The 22,977-nt window shown below is 43.4% G+C and overlaps 1 protein-coding gene across 2 annotated transcripts in view; it reads right to left on the bottom strand.

Moving 5' to 3' along the window:
- Nucleotides 1–985: 985 nt before the first annotated feature.
- Nucleotides 986–22,977, bottom strand: part of RUNX1 (RUNX family transcription factor 1) — a 175,053-nt gene continuing 153,061 nt past the window's right edge. For both annotated transcript variants that reach the window (XM_052795208.1, XM_052795209.1), the window contains 2 exons: nucleotides 10,096–10,257; nucleotides 986–6,536 (listed from right to left, as the gene is read on the bottom strand). In XM_052795208.1, coding sequence (XP_052651168.1) covers nucleotides 6,043–6,536; nucleotides 10,096–10,257 — 656 coding nt within the window. In that variant the 3' untranslated portion in view covers nucleotides 986–6,042. The remainder of the gene's footprint in view (nucleotides 6,537–10,095; nucleotides 10,258–22,977) is intronic.

Here is a 22,977-nt window from a genome sequence, read left to right as displayed (position 1 = left end):
TGTTAGGATAACATGGGATTGTGCCAGAAAGAAATGTCAGATGGTCATACTGAGCAGGGTAACCAGTAACCACATCAGAGGTGTGTGTTAGTGTTTCTAACCTCTAAAGAGGTACCTGGAATTCAGTAACTGTTTTCTTTTAGTGTCTTGGCCCTAATTTTAAAAAGATAATATGAATTATCAGTTGAGAGATGGAGTGCTACCTGACAAGTTGTCAGAAAAAAAATACACCTCTAATAGTTTACTTTGTAGCTTGTTTTTCACTTCGCTGAGAGTAGTAGATGAAAGTTAATCTTTGTATATATACATTAATCTGTAGAAGGATACTACTGAAAGCTTCTTTAATATAATGCAATATGTTGTATAGGGCGAATATTAGAAGATTATATATATATCTACATATGCATAGATACAGAGGCCTTCAGATTGAACTTTCAATATTGACTCTGGGGTTTTTTTTTCATTTTGAAAGCTTGGTTTCCCCCATATTAATGTTTCATTAACACTACTGTTTCATTATTTATTTAAAGAGAAAAACAAACAACATATCTTATAAGAAATATGACCTCAAACTATCTGTTTTGGTGCTTCTGAAGTAAGGTTCAACTCATCAATATCAAAAAGGATCCAATCCAAGGAACAAAAGATTAAGGGAGAAAAATAAGAGCTGTAGATGACCTTGGAATATTGAAATTTAATTGAGAAGCCAGAGATATAATGCAATTACTAGGCTTCTTTATCTGCAAAGTCTCATTTCAGTTCTATTTTGATGATCCTATTGGATTCCCCACCTTTTGCCAGGTCACTCCACAGCAGGAAAATGCCTTTTTTTGTTAAAAAAGAATGAAATCAGTTAAAAAAAAAAAGTATGGAAACATATTTTTGATGTGAGTGATACACGGTCAATACCCTTTTTCTGATGGTTACTTTTTCTCTGAGACAGTTGTTTTCTCCCTGATGAAAGAACACACCAGGCCAATGTGCATACTTGTCAAACATTTTATTTGTCATTCACACTAATTATGATACTGAATTTACAGAGGAAACTGTGGTACAAAGAAAGAAAGAAAGAAAGAAAGAAAGTAAGAAGGAAAGTCTTCATTAGAACTAACGCAGCAGTCCAGCTGCTCTGTGTGCTAGTTGTAATGAATTCTCCCGTGGCGCTGGACACAGCCATCCCTATGTACAGCAAGAGTCTACTCTGACGTGGTATCTAGAGACTTCCTGTAGTGGGGGAAAAAACTACTCTATTCTCTTTTCCCATCTGGTTCCAAAAAAACAGCAGCCCCCTCTCCCTTCCCACCCCCCCAAAAGAAAAATCCCCTGCAATCAAAAACAAAAAAGCAAACTTCCAGAACCTGGTAGTTTCCCCTTCTGGAAATGTTCAGCATGACAGTGTCAAGGGAAAATGTGACTGTTGCAGGATGCTGCAGCATCTGTTTTGTAAACATAGCCAGTAAATGCTGAACAAATACACTTTGATGCCATTCTGATAGGAGTGTGTCTCCCACTGTGTCCTCCTCTCAGACTTGCCATACGGCCACCTCAGACTGAAAGTTTAGTTTTTGTTTTAAAGAAAGATGTAACTGTCAAACCCAGAATACCACAAATAACCCACAGATTTTTGCACATTCATTTCTCCCCTACCACAAAAAAGTGAAGAATGTTGAACAGAGACCATGCTATAACTGTTTACAAAAGTGAATAAAATGTAGTTAATCTTGAAGCCTAAAATAACTAATTCCGAAAGAAACAAGTCTCACTACAGTATTTAAGCAAACACAAAGGTAAGTTCATTAAAAACACAGAAAAATGAAAAAAATGCCGAGTAATTACAAGCACTAAATATTTTGCTATGAAGCTTTTGAAATCTATTTACATACATAAATACAAGTAACTCTGATGATGCAACCCTTTTAGGACAAAGAGAAAAATGCCAAGTGATCGGTACTGACCAAGCAAGGTTAACAAAAATAAAATACGAAAATATTACGATGCAGGAAAACAAGCGTTTTGCTCAAATAGAAGAATGATCCACTTCTCCTGAATCTTCAAATACACCAATGGAAAAGGTCACCCAGAAAGCAGTAATGAATGTTTCAAGAGTGCAGGCAATTCGGAACACTCTGACAAAGACTGTGGGCCATTCGGAGGAAAGGGGTTTTGTCCTTTCCAGCAGATAATTTGGCATAATTCTACAAATCAAATCCTTCGTAGCAGGGATGCACGCTGCATCCGCCTCCCCCTTGTACTAAAGCTCCTGTACATTGCCCTGGAAGCGTAGCAGGAACTCTTGAAGTGAGCATAAATGTTGTTTGAGAGCAAAGTAATGGGCCTTAGAGCAAGTGAGAGCCAGGCCCTATATTTACTTTGAAGTTGTTTGATATGGCTGCATCTGGACAACGAGTTGTGTCTTGTGAAAGGAACACACAAGCTGATAGTAAGGACTGCCATTAACTGTATTTCAGTAGGGGATGATGTCTAAGGCACTCTGCTGACTGCAACTTGTGAACAGAAGCACAACAGTTCTTTTTTTATTCCATTCAGCTACCGGGATGATAAAACTATATAAATATATGTGTATTTTATAGATATATAAAAAAATATACTCATACACTGTAATTTGGAGATGTGTGAATGGGGGGAATGTTTTATCCAAATGTCCTCTTTCTGCGTGCTAATTGCTCTTAAGATACAAGAGGAATAACATGAGAGCATTTTTACAGCCTTGAAGATCTTTGCTGTCCTTAGCGGGACCGGGGATCACTACAAAACTATAGATTTGAGTAAACTGTGGTTTCTTATAAGCACTAGTGTGAATACACTGAAACCTACAGTGATTAAACAGACTAATTACAAGGGACAATGAACTTAGCTTTTCCTCTGTAAAGAGGATGCTGCTGTGTTCTGTGCTTGACATACACAGGGAGGTCAGACTCAGAAGTGCAGTTGCTGGCAATTATCACAAGTGGGACACTGGGAAAGCCCAGGGTTTTGTTACGTGTCAGTAAAGACACAGGGTAAGTGTGGTGACCAGTTCTGCAGTTTCTCATCCTGTTCACACCAGGGAGAGTAAAATTAAACTTCACCTTTAGGACAAGTGTAAAGAAAGTAGATGTATGGACATAACAAATATTCAACGTAGGCTCTAATCTCCAGGCTAAGAAATGCCAACTCCCCGTTCCTGTGAATCCCTGATCTTTAAGTTTCAAAAGTGGGTAGTACAATACTATGGGCTAAAAGGGGCACAGGGCTTTAGCAGAAAGCGGGCTGTGGTGACAGACAGGCCTGGGAGCATACTGCCCACATCAACCTCCCTTCTGCCACTGGGCTGAAGTCACCCAGCCACGGCAGCCCTGCCCTCTGCGGTGAGGCACCTGGCTCCTCTGAGGTCCTCTCCTCTCCCTCACTTCTGGGTTCACACTCACAGTACTATGCACTTGGGTGGTCCAGTCACAAGGCAGATGTGAGAGCTGTAGTAAATGATGATTTAATTGCACAGTGACAGAGAATGTGTAAGATGGATTCTGCAACAGAGCTACTGTTTAGTGATGAAGGACTTTTTTTTAGGCTACTGAAGAGGTGAGATTCCAACTATGTAAATGTCACAATAGGTAGGGTCTCTGTATTTCTGTATTCAGCAAGGTCTCCATACTTCCAAAATATATTTTTAACTGTTCAGATATAACTTTGATGTTTCCTGCCTTTTTTGTTCAGAGCAAACTCTAGAAAATGATAAAGAATATTATACTAAATGAAAAGCACAAGGCCATGCAAGTATTTTAACAGAAACATTTTGAACTTTTGCTGAGATCTCTTGAAACACTCCCTATTTTCTGCACAAAAATGACCTTATTGACAATGTAAATTCTTCAGTTTGTAACTTTTCAATACCAAAGTGCTACTGCATCTGACTTAAACAAAGAAGCAAAATCATATTAAAAAAAAGAAAAATTGAAAAACAAATGGTTTTAAATAAGTCCAGCTGTTTTGCTGCCTGCAGCCAAGGATCTTTTTAACTTGAATCCTTTTAATTTTTTTTAAACATCAAACACTGATCTGAAGTCCTGCTTTCAAATACTCTCTGAGTTGACCTGCAATTGTTTCACTCATTTAAGAGGTACATTAAATAATAATCAGCTAATTTGGAACTCACACGTGTCAACATCAGCAGTTTGTAATTAATGAGTAGTACAACAACTGCATTCAGACCAAACCCTCAAATAAAATAGTGCCATAAACTTTACAGTGACATCTGATATGTTTGTGCTGTAACGATGGGCAACGATGACGACTCTGTATTAAAAATGCTGTTAGTATAAGCCTTGCATATTTGCTACAGGACAGAATATTGTATGCACCAGTTTTAAATACTCTTCCTCTTCTCTCAGAAGACAGTGACAGGAGAACCATTAAGGCCCCTTCTTTGCTAGCCTGCTTTCCAGATGAGCTTGACAAGCCTGTTCAGTTCAAGTTATTTTGTGATGCGTGAACTGATCTATTTTCCAGCGCACTGGAACGTGGCTTTTGTACTGCGCAGAAATCTTGGCTCCGCTGAGCTGGGAGCAAATCTCACACCGATTCCATCGGAGCCAGGGCTTCACCCTTGCCATGCTAACTGTGTGTTGGCTTTCACTTTTGAAAGACTAGGAGGCCTCTACCGGTGCTGTTAGGAAGCCCAGGCAAGCTCAGGAGCAGAATGGGGCCATATAGGGATGTATTTAGTTAGGGAATATTTAGTCTGCCTTACGAAATATGTACATCCTGATTACTGATCCTGAGGGTCACCACTGGTGATGAAGGAAAAGCGAGGAAGGAGTAGGGAGAGATGACTCCACTGGATGGGAAGGCACAGAAATTCACAGGGATTTTGGTGCCTAAATAATTTCAGCGGGAGTTGGGCACCTAAATTCCTTTGAGGATCTGAGCCCAGTTAGCTGAGTAAAATAAGAGTGAGATAATTGTAAACAATATTTCTAGGTAATTAGGATGTCACTTTACCCATCGTTATTCCAGCCTTTTTCAATGTGATAAATTTGACTTTGGCTGCTACCAAAAAAGGCAATTGCTGATCTTTTTTAATATAGGCATATTTAAATAATAATAGTATCAACAAATAAGAAAAGTCTAAATATCAAGCATAAATATCAATGAACTCATCAAAGTAGTACAGTAGTTGAAAATGACCCAAGGCTGTAGCCGTTGTATTAAAAAAAAAGTCCAAGAGGAAAAAGTTAAATTAACTCATTGAAAAAGGGGCTGATTCTTTCAGTTGACAAAGCAAGAAAGAAGCAAGCATGATTAAAACAAAAAAAAGAGCAAAATCTTTTTTTTTTGCAATTTATAAGGTGCCAAGAGAAATAAAACAAATTAGATGCAAAGCAGGATGAGCTGCATCCTAAAAAAAAAACCAAAAAAACAAACCCAAAACAAAACAAAAAAACCCCAGCAATAAAAAATTCCATATTCTTTGGAATATACAACATGGTTAAAAAAAAAAAAAAAGAAAGAATGAAGTCCAACATATAAAACCTCTCATTCACAGCATTGCTAAAACAGAAGCGTTCACAGTTTCCCTCTGGGAATCTTCCTATACTTCCTTACAGTTAATATGTCCATAAGATGCAGTAAACTCACTAAGTTTGTTTTAGATTTTAAGTCTTAAAAATAGAAGTGAACCAAAACTCTCTTTAGGGCTGTGGAGACCTTCAAGCCCAGGCACGTTAGAAAGCCACAGGCCTGGAAACAGACTGGGTACTTTTCTACCCACCCTCGCTACCTCCGGACCACCAACTCAGGCGTCCTCCTTTCCAGAAGCTCAGCCCCCTGCGAGGGATGCTTTGCTGGAGCGACGTCGCTTCGCCAGGGGCTGGCTAATACACGCCACCACTCCTGGGAGCGCTGACTTCTGGAGGGTTTGCTTCTGAAAGTGATGTATGAACATGGCAGGGCCCATAAGCAAGACGGGTGTTTATGGGATACCTATGGGCACCGGGAAACGGAAAGCACATTAGTCCTGACCCATAACTACTTAAAATTCATTCAGTATGGTCGCCACACCGCTTCCTCTAGCCTTGCTGTGGTTGCCATGTTAGTGGGAGAGTTGCTGTGGCTCCCTTCTGCCTCGACCACATCACTTTGGTTGGGTAGGTTGGGGTTGAGGAGTGTCGATCCCGTGGAGGCGTTGGTGCAGGGGGGGTGGATGCGTGGGGGGGACCGGTCTCCCCCCGAGATCATGGAGAACTGATAGGAGCCGGCAGAGGTTCCGTAGTAGAGGTGGTAGGAGGGCGAGGTGGTCTGGAACGGGCTGCCCTGAGCCTGCGATGAGCCGGGGTAGGGAGGTGGGAGGTAAGTGTGGTATCTCGTGGCTGTGGACATGGCAGACATACCGATTCCTATCCCTGAACTGACGGGCGTCGGCGTGTAGGTGAACGCTCCTGGGTAGTGCATCCGAGGGTCAGAGATGGAGGGGAGTGCGGAGAAGGAGCGGTCGATTCCCACCCGGGGGTCACTGAATGCAGTCAAGTCAGAAGCACCTGGGTGGTGGGAAAGGGAGACAGAGAACTGTTGAGCTGGCAGAATGGAGGTTCAACTATTTGAGGCGATAACCAACATCCAAACTCTGGTCTACGGTTAATCGAAGTGGCCAGAACAGAGCTATCCCTCATCAGCTCTCTAATGCAGTCATTGTAATGCTCATAGATCTGGATGTTTTGGATTAATTTCAGTAAAGCAGCAATTAAAGAGGAGTGCCAAGCTCTTGCCCTGTTTTGTATGTGTATGTGTTCGCTCTTAGAGACCTTACAGCACATGCAATTATGTACACTTCTAGAGTGTCCTTGTCCTCAACGGGTGGGTGGGGAAGTGGGACACAGATCTCAAGCTCCTTGCCCAGCATCACTTGACTCACCAGGGACCCTGATGGGACCTAAATATAAATTGTCCAGTTTCTGCCTAATCTCTCCTTGCACCCAGTTTTATTTGCCAACTCAAATGGGAAGCTCTGTGGAGCTGAGATTGTCCTTCGGGTACACGAACGTGCACAGGCAGGGTTTACACACACAGGCTCAGTCCAGCTCTCAGCACTTAGAAGCACAGTTCCCCATTGACTCTCAACACTACCGAAGTCAAGATAAATCAGGTTCACTTAAGGTCTTCCTATCTGTGTCCTCATATAATGTCTACGTAACTGTTACTAACTTCTGAAAATTTTGGCTCTAATCAGTATGTAAAAAAGGACAACAATAGTACTGCCTTTTTAAAGGAGAATGATATATTTAGAGGTTGGCCTTTTTTCTTCCTTTCATGTGTGCTAGAAGCCTTTCTCATCCTGCTAAGTGAAATGTTTTATAGGACAGTCAAATTCTGCTCTGCTTTGGCTGACATCAGTGGAAGTATGCCTGGTCCCATCGCCTCCTTCCCTGATGTGCAAGCAGAGCAGATAATGGCCTCTTTAGGAAGGATCTTCATCATGACTCAGATTAATGGAAGGTGTCAGTCCCTAGAGTTGGCAGCTATGCGTGATTAAAATAACAACAATAATAATTAAGAAAAAATCTTTCCAGAAGACAACTTCTTCTGTCAGACAAGGCGTGGAGTCTGCAGAAGAGGAGCCATGTGCTGAAGGAAATAATCATGAGAAGAAGCAGAGAGAAAACAAAGCTCTTGGCTCTGACTGGATTTAAAGCTAGAGCAGACACACTCCAGCGCCAAGTTGTGAAAGCTCGTCAACGACACAGCCAGCACACTTTGATGAATTTCTATAAATTTCTTAGAAAAGCTCTGACGCATGCTGTATGCTTCCTTTTTGAGTTTGTGTTCCATTTTTTTCTAGAAGATTAATGGGACCCCTGAACATATTTCCTTCCCCTAGACCCCAGCACCTTTAGATTTAACAGGGCAAGATACACTACGATATGGAATGGCAGGAGCTTCAGAGTAGCTAAGCTTGAAGATGGCATCTGACAACCTGCCAGATTTTAAACGGTACTTCCACACCTCATTCCTGAGAAAGTAATCAAACTTCTTGAAACTGCCTGGACACATCACTTACCAGATGAGAGTTTCTTCTGCCCAGTTTGGCAAAAAGCAGAATAATGAGACTTAATGTCAAGGTATTTCAAGGATGTCCCATATCTTTGCTTTTTCTTTTGAGGCACTGTGTCTTTAGATGGTAGGGGGTAAAAAACTCCTCAAATTTGCTCTTTGTTCTGACAAGGAGAAATTTCTTAGATAGACAGCAAGTGTATGTGACAGTAATGGGATTAGGGAGAAAATATTGTGAAAGATTTTTCTGGGAATACTGAATGACGTTTAATATAGAAGTAACATTTTGGAAGCATTATAAAAACCACTTAAGATGGGTAGAGATGAGCCCCCATGTACAGAATTAAGACAGGAAAGAAAGAATGCTGGCATGGGAATGAAGCTCTTCTAGGTTTCTTCACAAGTCATGGAGAAACTATGCCTGCCCCAAGGTAAATCACTTTGACCACAGGCACAAAAAGCACCGACAAGCCCTAGAACCGGTGCTCTACCTCCATGCTCACCATGTGCCACAAAAGAAAGACAGTATGCAGTTACTCCATGCATACGTGGCTATCTTCTGTTAAGACTGTGCACTCTTGGGGGCAGCCACCATGGAAGCCTTTGGTGCTCATACCATGCGCAGCACAGTAAGGGCCCTGGTACACAATGATGACATTTGGGCACTATGGCAATGCAAAAAATATTGCATTTCAATACTGAGTGCATTCACTCATTTGAAGGCAACCTCAGTTGCCATACTGGTAAAGGTAAAATCTGATTAACATCTCCATTCAGCCCGATTCACGTATCTACACCTACAAGTACACATGCAACAGGCACCCCTGTATAGGGTTTGAAAATCAAAATAGCTGGTAAATATTGATTTCAAACAATTCTGTCAAGAAAAATCACTTTTCTAAGTAAAAAACTTGATGAAATTATTTGTTTTATTTGAAATTTTCTGGTTGTTATGAAGATCTTTTTTCACCCTTTTCCGTTTTCTCCGCTTCTGCATTTTGCCAGTGGAAAGGTGTCCAAAGGGAGGGAAACACAGGGGAGAAAGTAAAAAGGAGTCTTTTCATTTTAAAAGAAGAGCGTGTCAAAGAAGAATGAGAATTTTTATAGACTTCTTTTAAAACAAGAAATTGCCTTTTTTATTTTTCTTCTGAAAGGTTTCCTGTATTTTCAGCTATCTCTAAGATGTAATTAGCACCCAGGCCTAACAAAAAATTTACTTTTGGTAGGCATCGTCCCTGTGACTCTTTCAAAGCAGGCTCTACATGACAACAATAGGACAGGCTGGCGCACGTTCAAGTGATTCTCTCTGATCTTAGAAGAAGCTCTGAGTATTCAAATGAGAGCAATATGTGCGGCCAAAGAAGATATTTTTGTAAAAGCCGTGTGCAAATTTGAATTATATGGCTTTCATTCATTTTAAGAAAATTCCTGCTATTGAACACACACATATTGGTTCAATATGTGTGGGTTAGAGTCAGCAGATGGTCAGTTGAGTATGGTGGAAACCAGGGGGGTAGCTTTCACTTCCATGCTATATTTTTATGTTGGCTTGTAAAGCTCTGCAGTACAATTTGACGAAGATGTAACAAGACAATCCAGTGCAACACTTAAAATGTCAAACCCGACCATCCTGCAGTCAGTGTGTCCACCCATAACCTGCTGTGCTCTGGTCTGAATTTAGAGTGAGGGAAGGAAACAGAACTGAAATATCTGTGGCATTCATTTCTTGGCACATACGATAGGTCTTCAGCACTCTATTTTTATAGTTCCATACATCTTCAAAGGGCTGCTTTCTCCTCTTTTTTTTTTTTTTTTTTTCTTTTTTGACAATGATATGTTGGGCCCCTAACCGTATTTCTTTACTCTTTGCACAAATCCCAGCGAAGTGTTGGAGAAGGCTTGCTGCAGAGGGCCTGCAATAGGCTTCCGGGCCTGCAACTGGAGAAAAGCTGCGGCATCACCCTAGGATATTGCAACCAGTTTGCATTGGAGTCAGCCTCGTGGCTTTGGTGAGGCCTGGTGCGGGGGGACTAACTTTTAGATACTTACTTGACAGCCGGCTTGAAAGCTCTGCAGTGAGGGATGTCATGCCACTAGCCCTGCCGGGTGATATTGGCGTGGCGGGGTGCACGGAGGGGGTGGCAATGGAGCCCAGGTACTGGTAGGACTGGTCGTAGGACCATGGTGGAGATGGCTGTACTTGCCTTGTGTCTGCAATGAAAAAGAGACCTATAGGATGTTTTGAATGATAAAACTTTGCAATCAAATATGTGAACCAAACCACATGGTGGAAAGAGAAACTTAAATGCCAAGATAATTACATTTCAGTTCCATAATCCCTTTTGTCAAGAGACCTTCAGATGAATTGCTTTCTAAAATATTATTTGTGCATCTGTGAGTTTTGATCGGTTGATTTTTTCTTGTGAAGCTTTTTGATATTTCACATTGACGGTGGGCAGGGAAAAGCTATCAAGGAAAAGCAGATTAAGCTTTCCAAGGTGAAAGACTATTCACTGCTGAGATGCATCAGTATTTCAGGCTGTGTGTTTCCAGCCGTGTTAGCCAAAAAGGCATGTCTTGCATGGCACCAAGGAGACAAAAATACTGAACTGTGTTTCTTTGCAAGCACGTAAAGAGAGAAAAACAAGATGAACATTTTGTGTGCGGGGGGGGTGGCGGGGAGAGAGAAAGACAGAGATTGAGAGTGAAACTAGTGTCCTCCAGAAGGCAGCCTCCTCAGTGGATGAATAGGACTGGGGAATTTGACTTCCTCAATCTTTTGACAATCCCAGACTTAATGAAATGAACAGGTATTTTGTACATCTATTTTGTATATGCTACAATACAGAAATACAATTCAGAGTGATGGGTACATCTACTAGCAGTGGTTGAACTTCAGAAACAGAAAGCCTTACACAAACTCTATGGCACTGCTAAGCTGAAAATGCAGACACCCTAGGAGTACAGGCTTTCTGTAGAAACTGCTGCTTCTTGGAAGCAAAATCTCAAAATGCACAGATGCATAAAACATTTATGGAAAAACACTAACCTATTATTTTCTAGCCACACGACTAGTTTGGCTGACATTTGAAACCAGAAATGCATGGCAGGGAGTTTGACCAAACCAGTTGCACCAACTCTTTTCTGCTTATTTCATCTTTGCATATGAAGCTGGCATTTTTCAGTGTATAGAAAAGTCTGATTTTTGTGTAAAAAATCAAAGTGAGAAAGATTCCTCCCCCCCTTACCTACCCAGATTTTTTAAACTATTTTTAGTAAAATCTTTTCTATTTTCTTCAGCTCTAAGAGCATTCTCCTGCAGCTTTATCTAGCTAATTGCCTTTTTGAAAAAAGCAAATGTTGGATGAACTGCATTCAGATAAAACTGATACCAGCATGGAAGGGAAATTTCCCAAGTCTGAGATGAAGGACTTTGATCTTCCATCAGAAAGCCCATCTGGAAATTATTATTTTGTTGTGCTTTATGGAGATGAGTTTTACATTTTGTTTGTTTCATGTGTTTAGAAGGGAAGATTTATACAAAACTCCAAGCTTTTAAAAAATAACTAGTGAAATCACTTGCAGAATAAACTAAAGTGTTGTAAAGATTTTTCTGCTGAGTAACATATTCAAATTCAGATATTATTAATATTTAATTTTTTTTCAGGCAGACTACCTTAAAAATAAATTCAGTTGACTCATGCTGTTTTAAAAGCAACATCCAATCAGATTAAATGGACTTCAGCAGAAACAAACAAAAAGACATAGGCACAAAGCCTGTCTTATTCTGAATTACAACATCATCTCATTGTTAATGTATGGTCAGTGTTTATTAAAGATGACAGGGAGACAGATGAGGGAATTCAGTCTCCAGGGATAGCATTAGGATAAATACCACAAAGCATTGGCAGAGCAAGTGTTGCAATGGTACGACGCTGTGTGTTCCAGTTCTAAAATGGGGTTAGTTAAATCATTACTCCCTTATTTCAGTACTCAATCCCATTGATTTCAGTTCAGCAATGCGGCCGAGTACTAGAATCATATGTGCGTTGGAGAGATCCCGGCCCGGGGATGGAAACTCCCTCGGCCGGTCCTCCTGCCTGGGGAGCCCTCGATGTGCTCTGCCAAGGCTGACGCCACTGGTGACAGAGCCTCCCCTCTGTCACCTCTCTCAAGGGCTCTATGCAACACTGTCACTGCAGAAGCCACTGAACCCCTTTGGCTGGAAATGTTTTACCACCTGCTTCCAGGTGCTCTGTCCTTAGGTCAGCACCGCAGAGAAGAAGGGAAAAGTCTGTCTTCAGAGTGATCTGAGTATGTGCGAAGGGGGTGCTGCCACCCATCCTTGTTTTTCAGGCTGAAAGGAGGGAACGTCCTGTCTGTTTTCTCCTCCTACAAACTGTCATTGCGTGGTTGGGCAGCTCTGTCTGCCACTTTTCTCCTGTTTCTTACATTGCTGGCTCTTCAGGACAAGGGACATGGTTTTTGTCCTGTACCTTGCCCAGCATGCATGGGATCCTGGTCCGTAAAACAGTGCCAAGTGCAATAAACAAATAAACAACAGTAAGAAGATGCAGAAAAAGCTGCAGCAGCTGCCTCAGTGGCAGAAGAGGAAGCAAGACGTTGTCACAGATTTGCTAAACACTGACAAGACTAAATTGAAGTACGGTTTCTTCCTTTTAGTGCTACTAGAATTAGCTTTGTGCTGTGTCCCAACTGGAAACCGGATAACGGACCACATATGTGTCTAGTAACATCCGGAAAGAGACTACCAAGGTATCTGACCTGCCTCATCCATTTGCTGTTATTACTGACCTCTGGGGTACTTGAAACAGTGACAGACAGCCCAAGAGACCCCCCATTATTAATCTCCTCATCCCATTAAGTCTTTCGTAAGTGAAAGTTCAAACTACCAATCAATTTTCCATCTTGGTACCTGTATTCCCAATCACTGTATTTGCTCTTAAAGATTGGCTTTTTGACATCGGACTGGTTAGCAAGTTGCAATCTATTCAGTGAAGTTAATATAGCGCATTATATTATATACACATATTAAAGCAAGTTGTGCTGACTAACCCCAGGCATCACCTTCACGGTTTTTTAATAACAAGTGGAGAAAAGTATCACTGTAATAGCATTTTTATGGCATCATTCAGTATCAAGAGGCAGACGCAGCTCCCAGTAAAGGCAAGGTTTGCATTTTCAGCAGCTTCAGTAGGATCTGGATCAGGGGTCTCAAATAGCATTTTTTTTTTTTTTTTTTTGGTGCTATCTGCTTTTCTTCAGCTTTCGGGTTACCCAAAATTAAACTGGAATGGGTTCAAATTTGCCACAGGACTAGGCTACACAAAAAGGCAGCAAACTCTTTCTGAATCCATCTCTTTTCTGCTTTCAAAATAAAGAGGTGCATATCTCAGAAGTTAGTAGCTTGGCGTGGGGAACTGAATGTGTGGCTTTGTGTGGCTGAAGTTAATTTGGTGAAAACATGCTGCAAATAAATGGGAGTTGCTTGCCAACTCAGAATGTCTGTGAAGAGGTTTGCAGGGAGAGCTACTTCAACAAAGGGAAGTAACAGGGTTTTGGGTCCATACAGTTTTAAAACCAAACAGGATTCCAAAATCATTTAGAGGCAGATCAAAATAGCATGAAACCAAGGAAGTTGCTCCAGTTGGTGATCTGTGCTGAATCCTCCCGGTATTTCTCCCATTAGCAAGTACTTTCCATTTCTGCTTTTTATGGTGTGAGAAAATGTATTTAAAACATGAAAACAGTTATTAATTGCAATAAAGCACTCCAGGGCGAGAATTATGGTGCAATAATTCACACCTTGCTGTGTAGTCACGAGCTCTCGGCCTCTAGCTTCATGCCTAACAAGCTATTAAGCAGAAAGTATTGAACCATCTTTCATGCCTCGTCATGTTTTATTGCCGCGAAAAAGGTTGCGTTCGGCTTGTTTTAAAAAGTTGTAATTAAGCTGTACAAATGTTGCATAATGTTTAACAGTTTAATGAAACCAGCTTTGGTTAGAGACTCGGCGAAAAAAGAAAGCCGGTCTCCCCTTTCCACGACGCTCCCTCTGGTCCTAGCATTTAGCATTTTTTCCAGCCATTTTCGCCGTGGAAAATTAAAAGCCTAACCCGAAGGAGGCGGAGGGCGGTGGGTCGCTCCTCTCGCCGAGAGATGCCACGGCCAGCGGGGTCTATCAGTAGGTGGCAGTGGAGACCGTGCAGAAAGCGGCGGCCGCCCGGCTCCGCGCCCCGGGCTCCCCGCGCCGGGCGGGCAGCGCGGCGGCCCCGCTGCCGCCGGGACCCGCGCTGTAAGAGACCCAGCTGGAGCGAGCATCTTCGCGGAGCCGTCGCAGCCCTTCGTGCGACCTTTGCTAACACCTATTAGTCATTAGCCTCGCTGCAGCTCTGCGCTGCGCAGTCACCGCACAGAAGTAGCATCTCTCCTAGGAGCAGCTCGGGGCTCGGTGCTTATCCAAGAGCACGGGAGAGATGTATACGCCCAGACCCGAAGGTACCCTTGCTCAGCAGAACCGGCACGGTTAAGCAGGGCAAACAAACACCTGCCAGGCAATGGAGTTGTCCTACTGTGACACCGGGCATATTTTGGCTTCCAAAGTTGTTACTGATAGTCAAGTACAAAAAGAGAAGAACTCCCTTCGTGCTCAGAGCACAAGAGGATGGGTCAAGACCTCAGTCGAAACCACAGCATATCTCCTGAGCTCGCACACAACATCCTTTCGTCTGTAGAACTGATCCTGAGCATACGGGATGCAGAAATCACTGGGACATAATAAACATGAAGTCCTGGGATGCTGCTTTGACGTGATTCTTTTTCAGTGGGGGCACACGCTTTAAAATGTAAAACAACACGCCCCTTCTCCCTCCAAAAGAAAACACTGTGATGCTGTCAGGGCACTTGGAAGGTACAAATCAGCAAGTTTCAGTGGAAATGCAGTGATTCATAGTACCATGTCAGGACGTTGCTTGAGATGACAGCAAAAATATCTTTCACCTCATCATTTCTATATAACAAATATAACAATCCATACCAGGCTGCCTAAAAGAAAACCCCTGCAAGATTTTATATTCCGATCAGAAAATACTTCAGTTTAGCCATATTAAAAGGTTTAAGCTTCGAATTCAAATCAGATAAGAGGTCCCACTGCACCTATGAGCCGAAAGGGAAAATACTTATGTGGATGCACCTGGCTTGTGCTGAGCTGGATCCCGTGCACCTCTGAATCTGTTTTATGCCCTTGGAGCGCAGAGAGAGACGGTTCTACGTGTGTCACTGCAGGTCAGACATTGCTGCCTGCACCCAGCCAAGAGGCGCTGCGTGGCCAAATCTCAGTATGATACAGCATGTTCCTGGAAGCTTCAGAAAGGAGCAGCAGGATGTGAGTCAGTACGCCGTGGCGCAAGGCGGGATGGCGGTGAAGCCGGCAGCAGCCCGGGAGGGAGCAGGTATGCCTTTGACTCAGCCAGGCTGCCCGCTTTCCACCTTCCCCTTTCTGCTGGACTGCACTTGCACATGGGCTGCCTGCATGTTCTCTCTCCTCCCTCGCCCCTCTGCCTCAGAAATGGCACCTGCCTGCTTGAAAATATGATTACCTGGACAAACTACCTTCTACAAGTGATTTTTCCCAAGGCAGGGTCCGGGGAGACGAAGGAGTCAGCCCCGAGTACTGAGCAGCTAGTTAGCCACTATCCATGTCAGTGAAAATCCCCCCATCCTCAGCATAGCGAGATGAAGATGAATTGCGAAATAGCCGCTGCCGTTGCCAGACTTTTTTTCTCAAGTTGCAAAAATTTCTGTCAGTCATACGCAACAAACCCCAAAAGTCACATAGCATCGAGCTTTGCAATTCCTCTACCATCCTGGCAAGCACTTTAAAGGCAGCAACTGGCAGAAGACATGGGGTGAATGAAAGCTGGGATTAGTTTACTGGTGTCAAACTCGGAGGCAGACAAGGAGAGAGTTGGATCCTTAACTGCTTTGAAAGGCTTTTCCGAGTCTGGAATTTGTCCACCGCCCCCCCCCCCCGCCCCGAGTCTGATTTGCTAATCTTTCCAAAGGGAAACACTTTTTATAGTGTGACTTTCCTTTCCTTTGAGTGTAAGGCAGGAATGGTCTTGATGAGACTTGTTCATTCAGAGAGGTGTCTTGCTTAATAGAGGAAATGGACTATGAGCACAGAAATACTCTGGGTAGTTTTGTGCTCAAGAGAAAGATGCCTAAAAACTTCAACGCAGTCTTTCCTCCTTCCCCGCTTTGCCAACATCTCTTACATGCCTGTCTCTGCCTCTTCTTCCTGCTTGCTTTCTTGCATTACCTCCTACCCCCAGCAGCTGCAGGTGAAGGTGTGAGAAGCACAAGGGACCGTGATATGGTCCTGCATGAGTCTGACCTAGTCTCTCTCTGAAGCAAGGCATCTGAAATGACTCAATCTCCCTCCCTCACTCGGGACCCAGCAAATCCTCAGCCCAATGCAGCACCGTGAAAAGGTGTGTCATCTCCCGGCAGCTGAAGGAATTAGTCAGTAGCTTAAATAAGGGGGACTTTCCAAAGGACAAGTTCATCACTGGCAGTGGCAGCAGCCGCACAAGGCTGGTATTCTCATACCTCTCAGCACTGGAACAGGAGGAGCTGGAAAATTACAGCACAAACTGTAAAATTCCACCAGCAGCTACTTCACCCTGCAGGGTGGTTTCCCTCTGTGTGCCAGGCTGTGGAAACCACTGTCACACCACAGAGCCACCTCCCAGCGCAACAGCTGGGAGACCTGCAGGTTTCACAGAGGTGGGTGCGAGCTCTGATTTGCCTGCGGGGAAAGTTTTTCAAAGTCTTCTAATTTCCACTGGAAATTTATAGGAGATGAGCATTCACTCCACGGCCTTGAAAAGCCCCTTTTAGATTGCTAACAGGTGACAGGACTTATTCTGGTTGAGAACGACAGTGACAGATATGTCGCGTGTCTGGAAATTTTTAAGGTGGGGAGGGGGTGGAAAAGCCACCCAAATCCCCAGCTATTCTCTGGGAGAGAGATCTTTGGCAGCGACCTCCTGCCTCAATGTTTGCTTTCATTTTATTTCAGTATTACTGTGGTTTTGTGGAGCATTGCAAAGGCTAGAGAAGTTCTAGAGGCATTTGAGCCTCTCAAAATCTGCCTGTGAGCTAGAAGAATGAGGCAGTTTCTCCACACTGAGGCATCGCACTCTTGAGAATAAAGAAGAAAAAAATCAGCCTCAAGCAGAAACCTTTCAAAATCCAGTTGCTGAGGCTGTTTGCTCTAGCTGCGGTGCTTAGAGTTGATGCAGAAATTCCTAAAGCATGCTAGGTGCTGCATGGATATACAGGAGGGTACCAGCCCCTGAGAAGGATTGAGCATATAGTAAAGATCATGGCAAACCACAGACAAAGAGTGGTGTGATTAGGTGCTGGGGTGCAGAGCACCATTTCTACTGTTCATTCAGTACTTTGCATTCAGTTTCTGTGCATCATCTACCCCTGACTCATCTTCTGTGTTAGCTCATTTCTTTTCAGCACTGCACTAGAAAGGGTCTTGAGGACAAAAATTATGCAAATCTGCCAGTGCCTCTGAGGATATCAGTCCTCCAGTGCTGAATGTAGTGAAAGACTGAGGTCTTACATGAAGATGTTTTGCTAGCTTTTCTTTAGAAACAGATGGCAGGGAAGGGAGAAAACCAAACAATACATCCTAATGGTTTGTTTGAATTTCTTTCATTCTTTTCATGTCCATGTCAAGAAAGTCAGTGCTCCAATGATAGTAAGATACCTGGAAATGATACCAAAGGCAGCAGGAGAAAGGACCTGTTCTAGCTGTGTATATTTTGGATATAGAAGAAGTGTGTATTCCATCCAGTTTAAAGCTGCCTGAATTAGCTGCCTAGACTAGCAGAACCATATATGCATAATGCTATGTAAATAAACAAGTAGCATTTTAGTTAATGGCAACTGGCTGTGGGGTGGGGGTCGCCTAAAAAAACTCTCAGGTCTCATTGCTAACTTGGTGCCAGAATCAGGATGTGCAGACAACTCCAAATACCAAACTGTGAAAACTCTGATTTCACAATCAACGTTATGTGCTGCCCTAGCAGGTTAGTACATAAGCTGCTCAAATGAAATATAAACCATCTCTCCTCCTGAGTAAGCACACTCCTTCTGGGCTGGCGTCACTGCTGCTTTGAAGAACGTGATGGCATTATGGGCAAACTGCAAAGTCTCTGGGTGCCAGTGACATGCAGGAGTTGGAAAGCTGAGTTTTGCAAATTAAAGATGCATTGTTCTTTGTCTTCAGAGGTATGAGTCACCCCGGAGAGCTGCAGTTATTTGTTCAAGAGGGAGACTCCATTCCACCACCCATCCTCCTCTTCCCTCCCTCTTCGCATCAATAAGGAATGAAGTAAAAGAATTCAACCTTGACCTTCCACTCTTTTGGCTCCCCTGGAGGAGACATGCCGCCAGACTTGATGCTGCTGCAGTGTTCTTCCCTATCTCTAAGCGTACTGCTAAAGCACAAACTGAAACAGTGAGGAAATCAGGGACAGATATCGCGTGGATGTTGGCGGTGAGCAGACTTCACCCTTCATCACATTGTGCCCAGCCTGAGGTGACGCGATGCAGAGAGCCCCATGGCTTGGGCAGAAGGATGCCAGTACAAGCACGTACACACGTGTATGTACACATACACATGTGTACATGCACACACACTTGTCTACTTGCTGCATGGCACTGTGGTTTCCTCTCACTTCTGAGGCACTAGGGAGAGAGCGGGTTGTGTGCTGCTGCTGGGAGGGCATATAATCTATGGTGACCTGTACAGGCACCAGGGGGTGGGACCTATGGGGGGTGTTACTGCTCCCTTGTCCATCTTGGTAAATTCACCTAGAAATCACATCTCTCCAAGTCTGGAGGGGAATCGTATGGGGACTGTGGCAGCTTCCCCTGACCTGCTGCCAGGGTCCGTATGACAAACCCTGCCAGACAACAGAGCACCTCTGTTCCTATCCCACTTGTCCTCTCCCCAGCTTCTCCCTTCTGCTGCTCTAGGTCCCAGCTACTGCTCTCCTCTTCGCCTTTCCCTGAACCACACTAGTACGTGATCGCCTCTCAGCTAATTAATTCCTTGATCCTCACTCTGCCCCCTGAGGAAGGGTGTTATTGCAATCCTCATTTTAGCAGACGGAGAATTGATGCATGCAGAAAGCACGGCTCCAGCTCAGCAGAGCACTCAGGGCACAGAGCTCAGTGCTTGGCTGAGTCAGAGCACATGTGAATTACCTGATGTCACCCCGGCAGGGAAAGTTCACCTATAAAAACAGCTTGGGGTAGATGTATCCACTTTGTCCTAGTTAGCTCACATCTTGAAAGTGGTCTACCTGAAGCGTAGGGCTCAGGTGGGTGCAATGTTCACTGAGAAGCAGGTCAATTAGCCCATCTCACTACCTTGCTGCTGGTGAGAGCAGCTGCTTTCAGCCTGCCTTGGGCAGGTATATCATGCCCTGGAAATGCAAACACAGAACTATGGTGCTAATTGTGTACAAAGTGTAATGCCCTCTCCTGGTGTCCTGGCTCTCGGGGGAGGATTCATCCCACCTGAGAGATCTACAATGTAGGTGTCTACCTCTGAGCTACTTGTCTAGACTCTAGACTTTATTGCCAACAAGGTAAAAGAGACCCTTGTGGGTGCAAGTCATTTCATCCGAAGGGAGACATCTAAGCCAAGGCAGGCGGGTGAATCACACCCGAAGAACAGCTGTTTCTCTCCCCGATCGCAAGGATACCAGATGACTGTGTCACACAGAGACACACGAAACGCGGATGTCTAAAGTTAGGTGAAATGAATCCCAGCCTGGTTATACCTCCAAAGTTTCTCTTTCATGGGGTGGAGCAAGACCAAAGGAAGTGGAGAGATATCTCCTGGGCCAGGACCTGGAAGTCACATTGAGTCACTACTTGCAGACAGGATTATCCGCACCTTCCTCTCTAGGGCAATACCCTCCATGCCTGTGGGCTGGACCTGACCCTGCTGGTCCTGCGAGGGGATTGCTGATACCCTGGTGCCCAGCCCCAGAGCCATTGCCTGAGCGGGACTCTGCCTTAGGATGTTCGAGAAGGCAGTCATGAGGTCATGTTACAGTGAAACATTTCCTAGCTTTGTGTCTACATTTTGAGACAAATATGAGGCTGAAAGTTCCTTGGCTGGATTATTCCCACTGGAAAACCTACGCCATTAAAAAAAGAGCAGAGTTGAATGAGGAAGTCTCTGCAGTCCACTGGGAGCCACAGTGATAAAGGGATGACTACAATGTGGCTTCAAGTATCTTACAGGTTGCTCCTGATGATGTGAACTAATTACTCCATATTAAAGTTCTTTAGCCTACAGATAAACAAAAAGTCCTCATCAATCTCTTCTTTTACACTTTCAGTGCTCCCTCCTCTTTTTCAACATGAAAGTAGTGGAAGAAAAAACTTACTCTCTGGAGCTTACAGTCATTTTATCCACCACAAAACACTGACCTTGATGTGAACTAATTAGGACTGCAATAGATTATTAATACAAGTCGGTAAGGTGGAGTTTTGTCAGTATAAAAGAGGCCTTTGAAGATAACAGTCATTTACACTTTCATGATCTCATCCCAAGTGCTCAGAAGAAAGCCTATAAACTAATAAAGTAGAATTCATCCAGGGGCACTCTGCACACACAGCGGAGTATCACCCTCCAAACCCTTGTTCAGGATGGAAAATGAAATCTGCTTGGATTCTTTTAAATTCCAACACAAATCAGGATTAAAACAACTTTTGGTAATAAGCAGATCTCTGATGATCTAAAGACACACTGGTTCATTTTATTGACTTAGAGAAAGTAAGTGATATATCAAATGCAACCTTCATACTTTAACAACTGAGGTCACCTTGAGAAAAATGATACTGAGCCCAGTGGTATGAAACCTCTCTCCAGAGTGCAGCTTTGATTTACAAGGTGAAATAAGGTCTTCTTCATGTGAACATATATTCGTAAAGTCAGTTTGACTTAGAAAGATGCATGGATTTTTTTTAAAAAGGAGGTAACTAAGAAACTGTTGCTCATTATAGTACTAAACTAAAATGGACTTGTTGAAAACTCTATTAAATGATCCACTCCTCTAAACTGTCAAGCTGGTTTTGAGGAGATCTGCAAAACTGAAATGGAAAATGAGTCAAGCCCAGAAGTATGTGCTGAAAGCCCCAACTCACTGGGTTGTCAGGGGCATTCAGTCCAGAAATACATTTAAAATACCGTTTAAGAAATGCTTTGCTTCCTTTACGAAATCCCTTGGCACTTGCTGTGTAGCCGAGGAATGCAGCATCCTGCCGCGCTGCGGCCATCACCAATTCCACCCAACCTATGGCCCCAGAGGGTGGCAGCAGGACATCTCCCTGACTCCCCCCCTGAATCAGAGAGGCTGGAGAAGTACAGACAGAGGAAGAAGGAATAAAAGGAAGGTAAAGACTCATCTCTGTGTTCAACCCTTTGCCACTCTTGCGGGAGCAGAAGTGCTCAAGACATGCACTAGGTCCAGCTCAGCTTGCATGTTCGTTCTGCTGGCCATATTTAAATGTTACACTGATTGATTTCAGAGCAAGCTAGATCTAAATCTGAAGGGCACAAGATAGAGGCAGCATAAGCTTTGAAGTTAAAAGTGCTTCTCTCTTTAGTGCTACTGAAGATGCCAAGCAGAAACTCAGCAAATCCACACACAGAGAAGCTGTTGCAGGGCTGAAGCCCCTCGGTAGTCCTTCCAAAGCAAGGTGCCAAACCCGAGACCCTTGAATAAGCAGGTGCAGGGCTTTGAACATGCAGGGCTCAGCCAGCAATGTCCTGGACACAGACTCTCCATCAGGGCGGCCGGAGAGGGGTCTGCCCCCAACAGGGAGGATACGCCTGTGCCACCTATCAGGGCAGTGATGCCTGGAGGAGACCTGGGGGGAGCCTGCTGATGCCCCAACTCCCGTACACCACCCTGCCCCTTCTCCTGGAGTTCCTCCTGCAGGGGACCCAGGACAACCAGGCTACTTGGAAGTGTGCGCTGCAGCCCCAAATTTTGTGTACCTACGTCCCAATCATAATTTCTGGTTTGTGTGCACGTAGGTGCTACCAGAATGGGTGGAGTAAGGAATAACAGTGTTGAAGGAAAATTGTAATCCAGTATAGAAAAGAAGTGTCAACACATGTCAAATGTTGCAAAATGTCCCAGTGTGGAAGAAATAAAGTAATTCCCAGTATTAACCAACAAACAGCTGTTGTGTTGCTAGACTGAGGAAGATTTCTTTTTGGAATAGGAAATGTGTGATGTTTTACACAAATAACAGTTTTGTTTCACTTTCTGTATTAAACACCTTAAAAATTAACTTTTAATATACTAAACACTTCTGAACGGCTTGAAAAGTCTAGCTGGCTACAACCTCTTTTCAAATTACACCCTGTGACTAGCCTCTCTGATCAGAAATATGTAAAATTATTGTTGTCTGTTAGCAGTTACAAACCTATGAAACACTGACACATCAAAAACTTTTTAGAAACTTAGCTAAACACAGCTAAACTCCACTGAATGTGCTGAACTGAGCAGTTTTAGACAACTGTGGCATGGAGAGTAAGTTCGCAAGTAATCATTATAAGCAAGAGGAACTTTTTCCCGTTTAAAAAACTATCTCAAAGCTAAACATAATCGTAATATGTAAGCAAATATTAAATAATTATTTAAGTAACAGTAAAAGTAAGACCAAACAAGGCATTTACATTAATGTAAAATTTCAATGTGATGGCAAGAAACAAGGTTATTGTAGGTTACAGATTGTTGGCTTGGTCAGGGGAAAAAAAAACAACTTCAGAAATTGCCCTAATTGAAATATTTTTTGTCT

The sequence above is a fragment of the Harpia harpyja genome, chromosome 8 (genome assembly GCF_026419915.1).
Source record: "Harpia harpyja isolate bHarHar1 chromosome 8, bHarHar1 primary haplotype, whole genome shotgun sequence".
NCBI classification, from domain to species: Eukaryota; Metazoa; Chordata; class Aves; order Accipitriformes; family Accipitridae; genus Harpia; species Harpia harpyja.
Note: the sequence above shows the minus strand (reverse complement) of the source record. Positions and strands in the feature narration are given on the sequence as shown.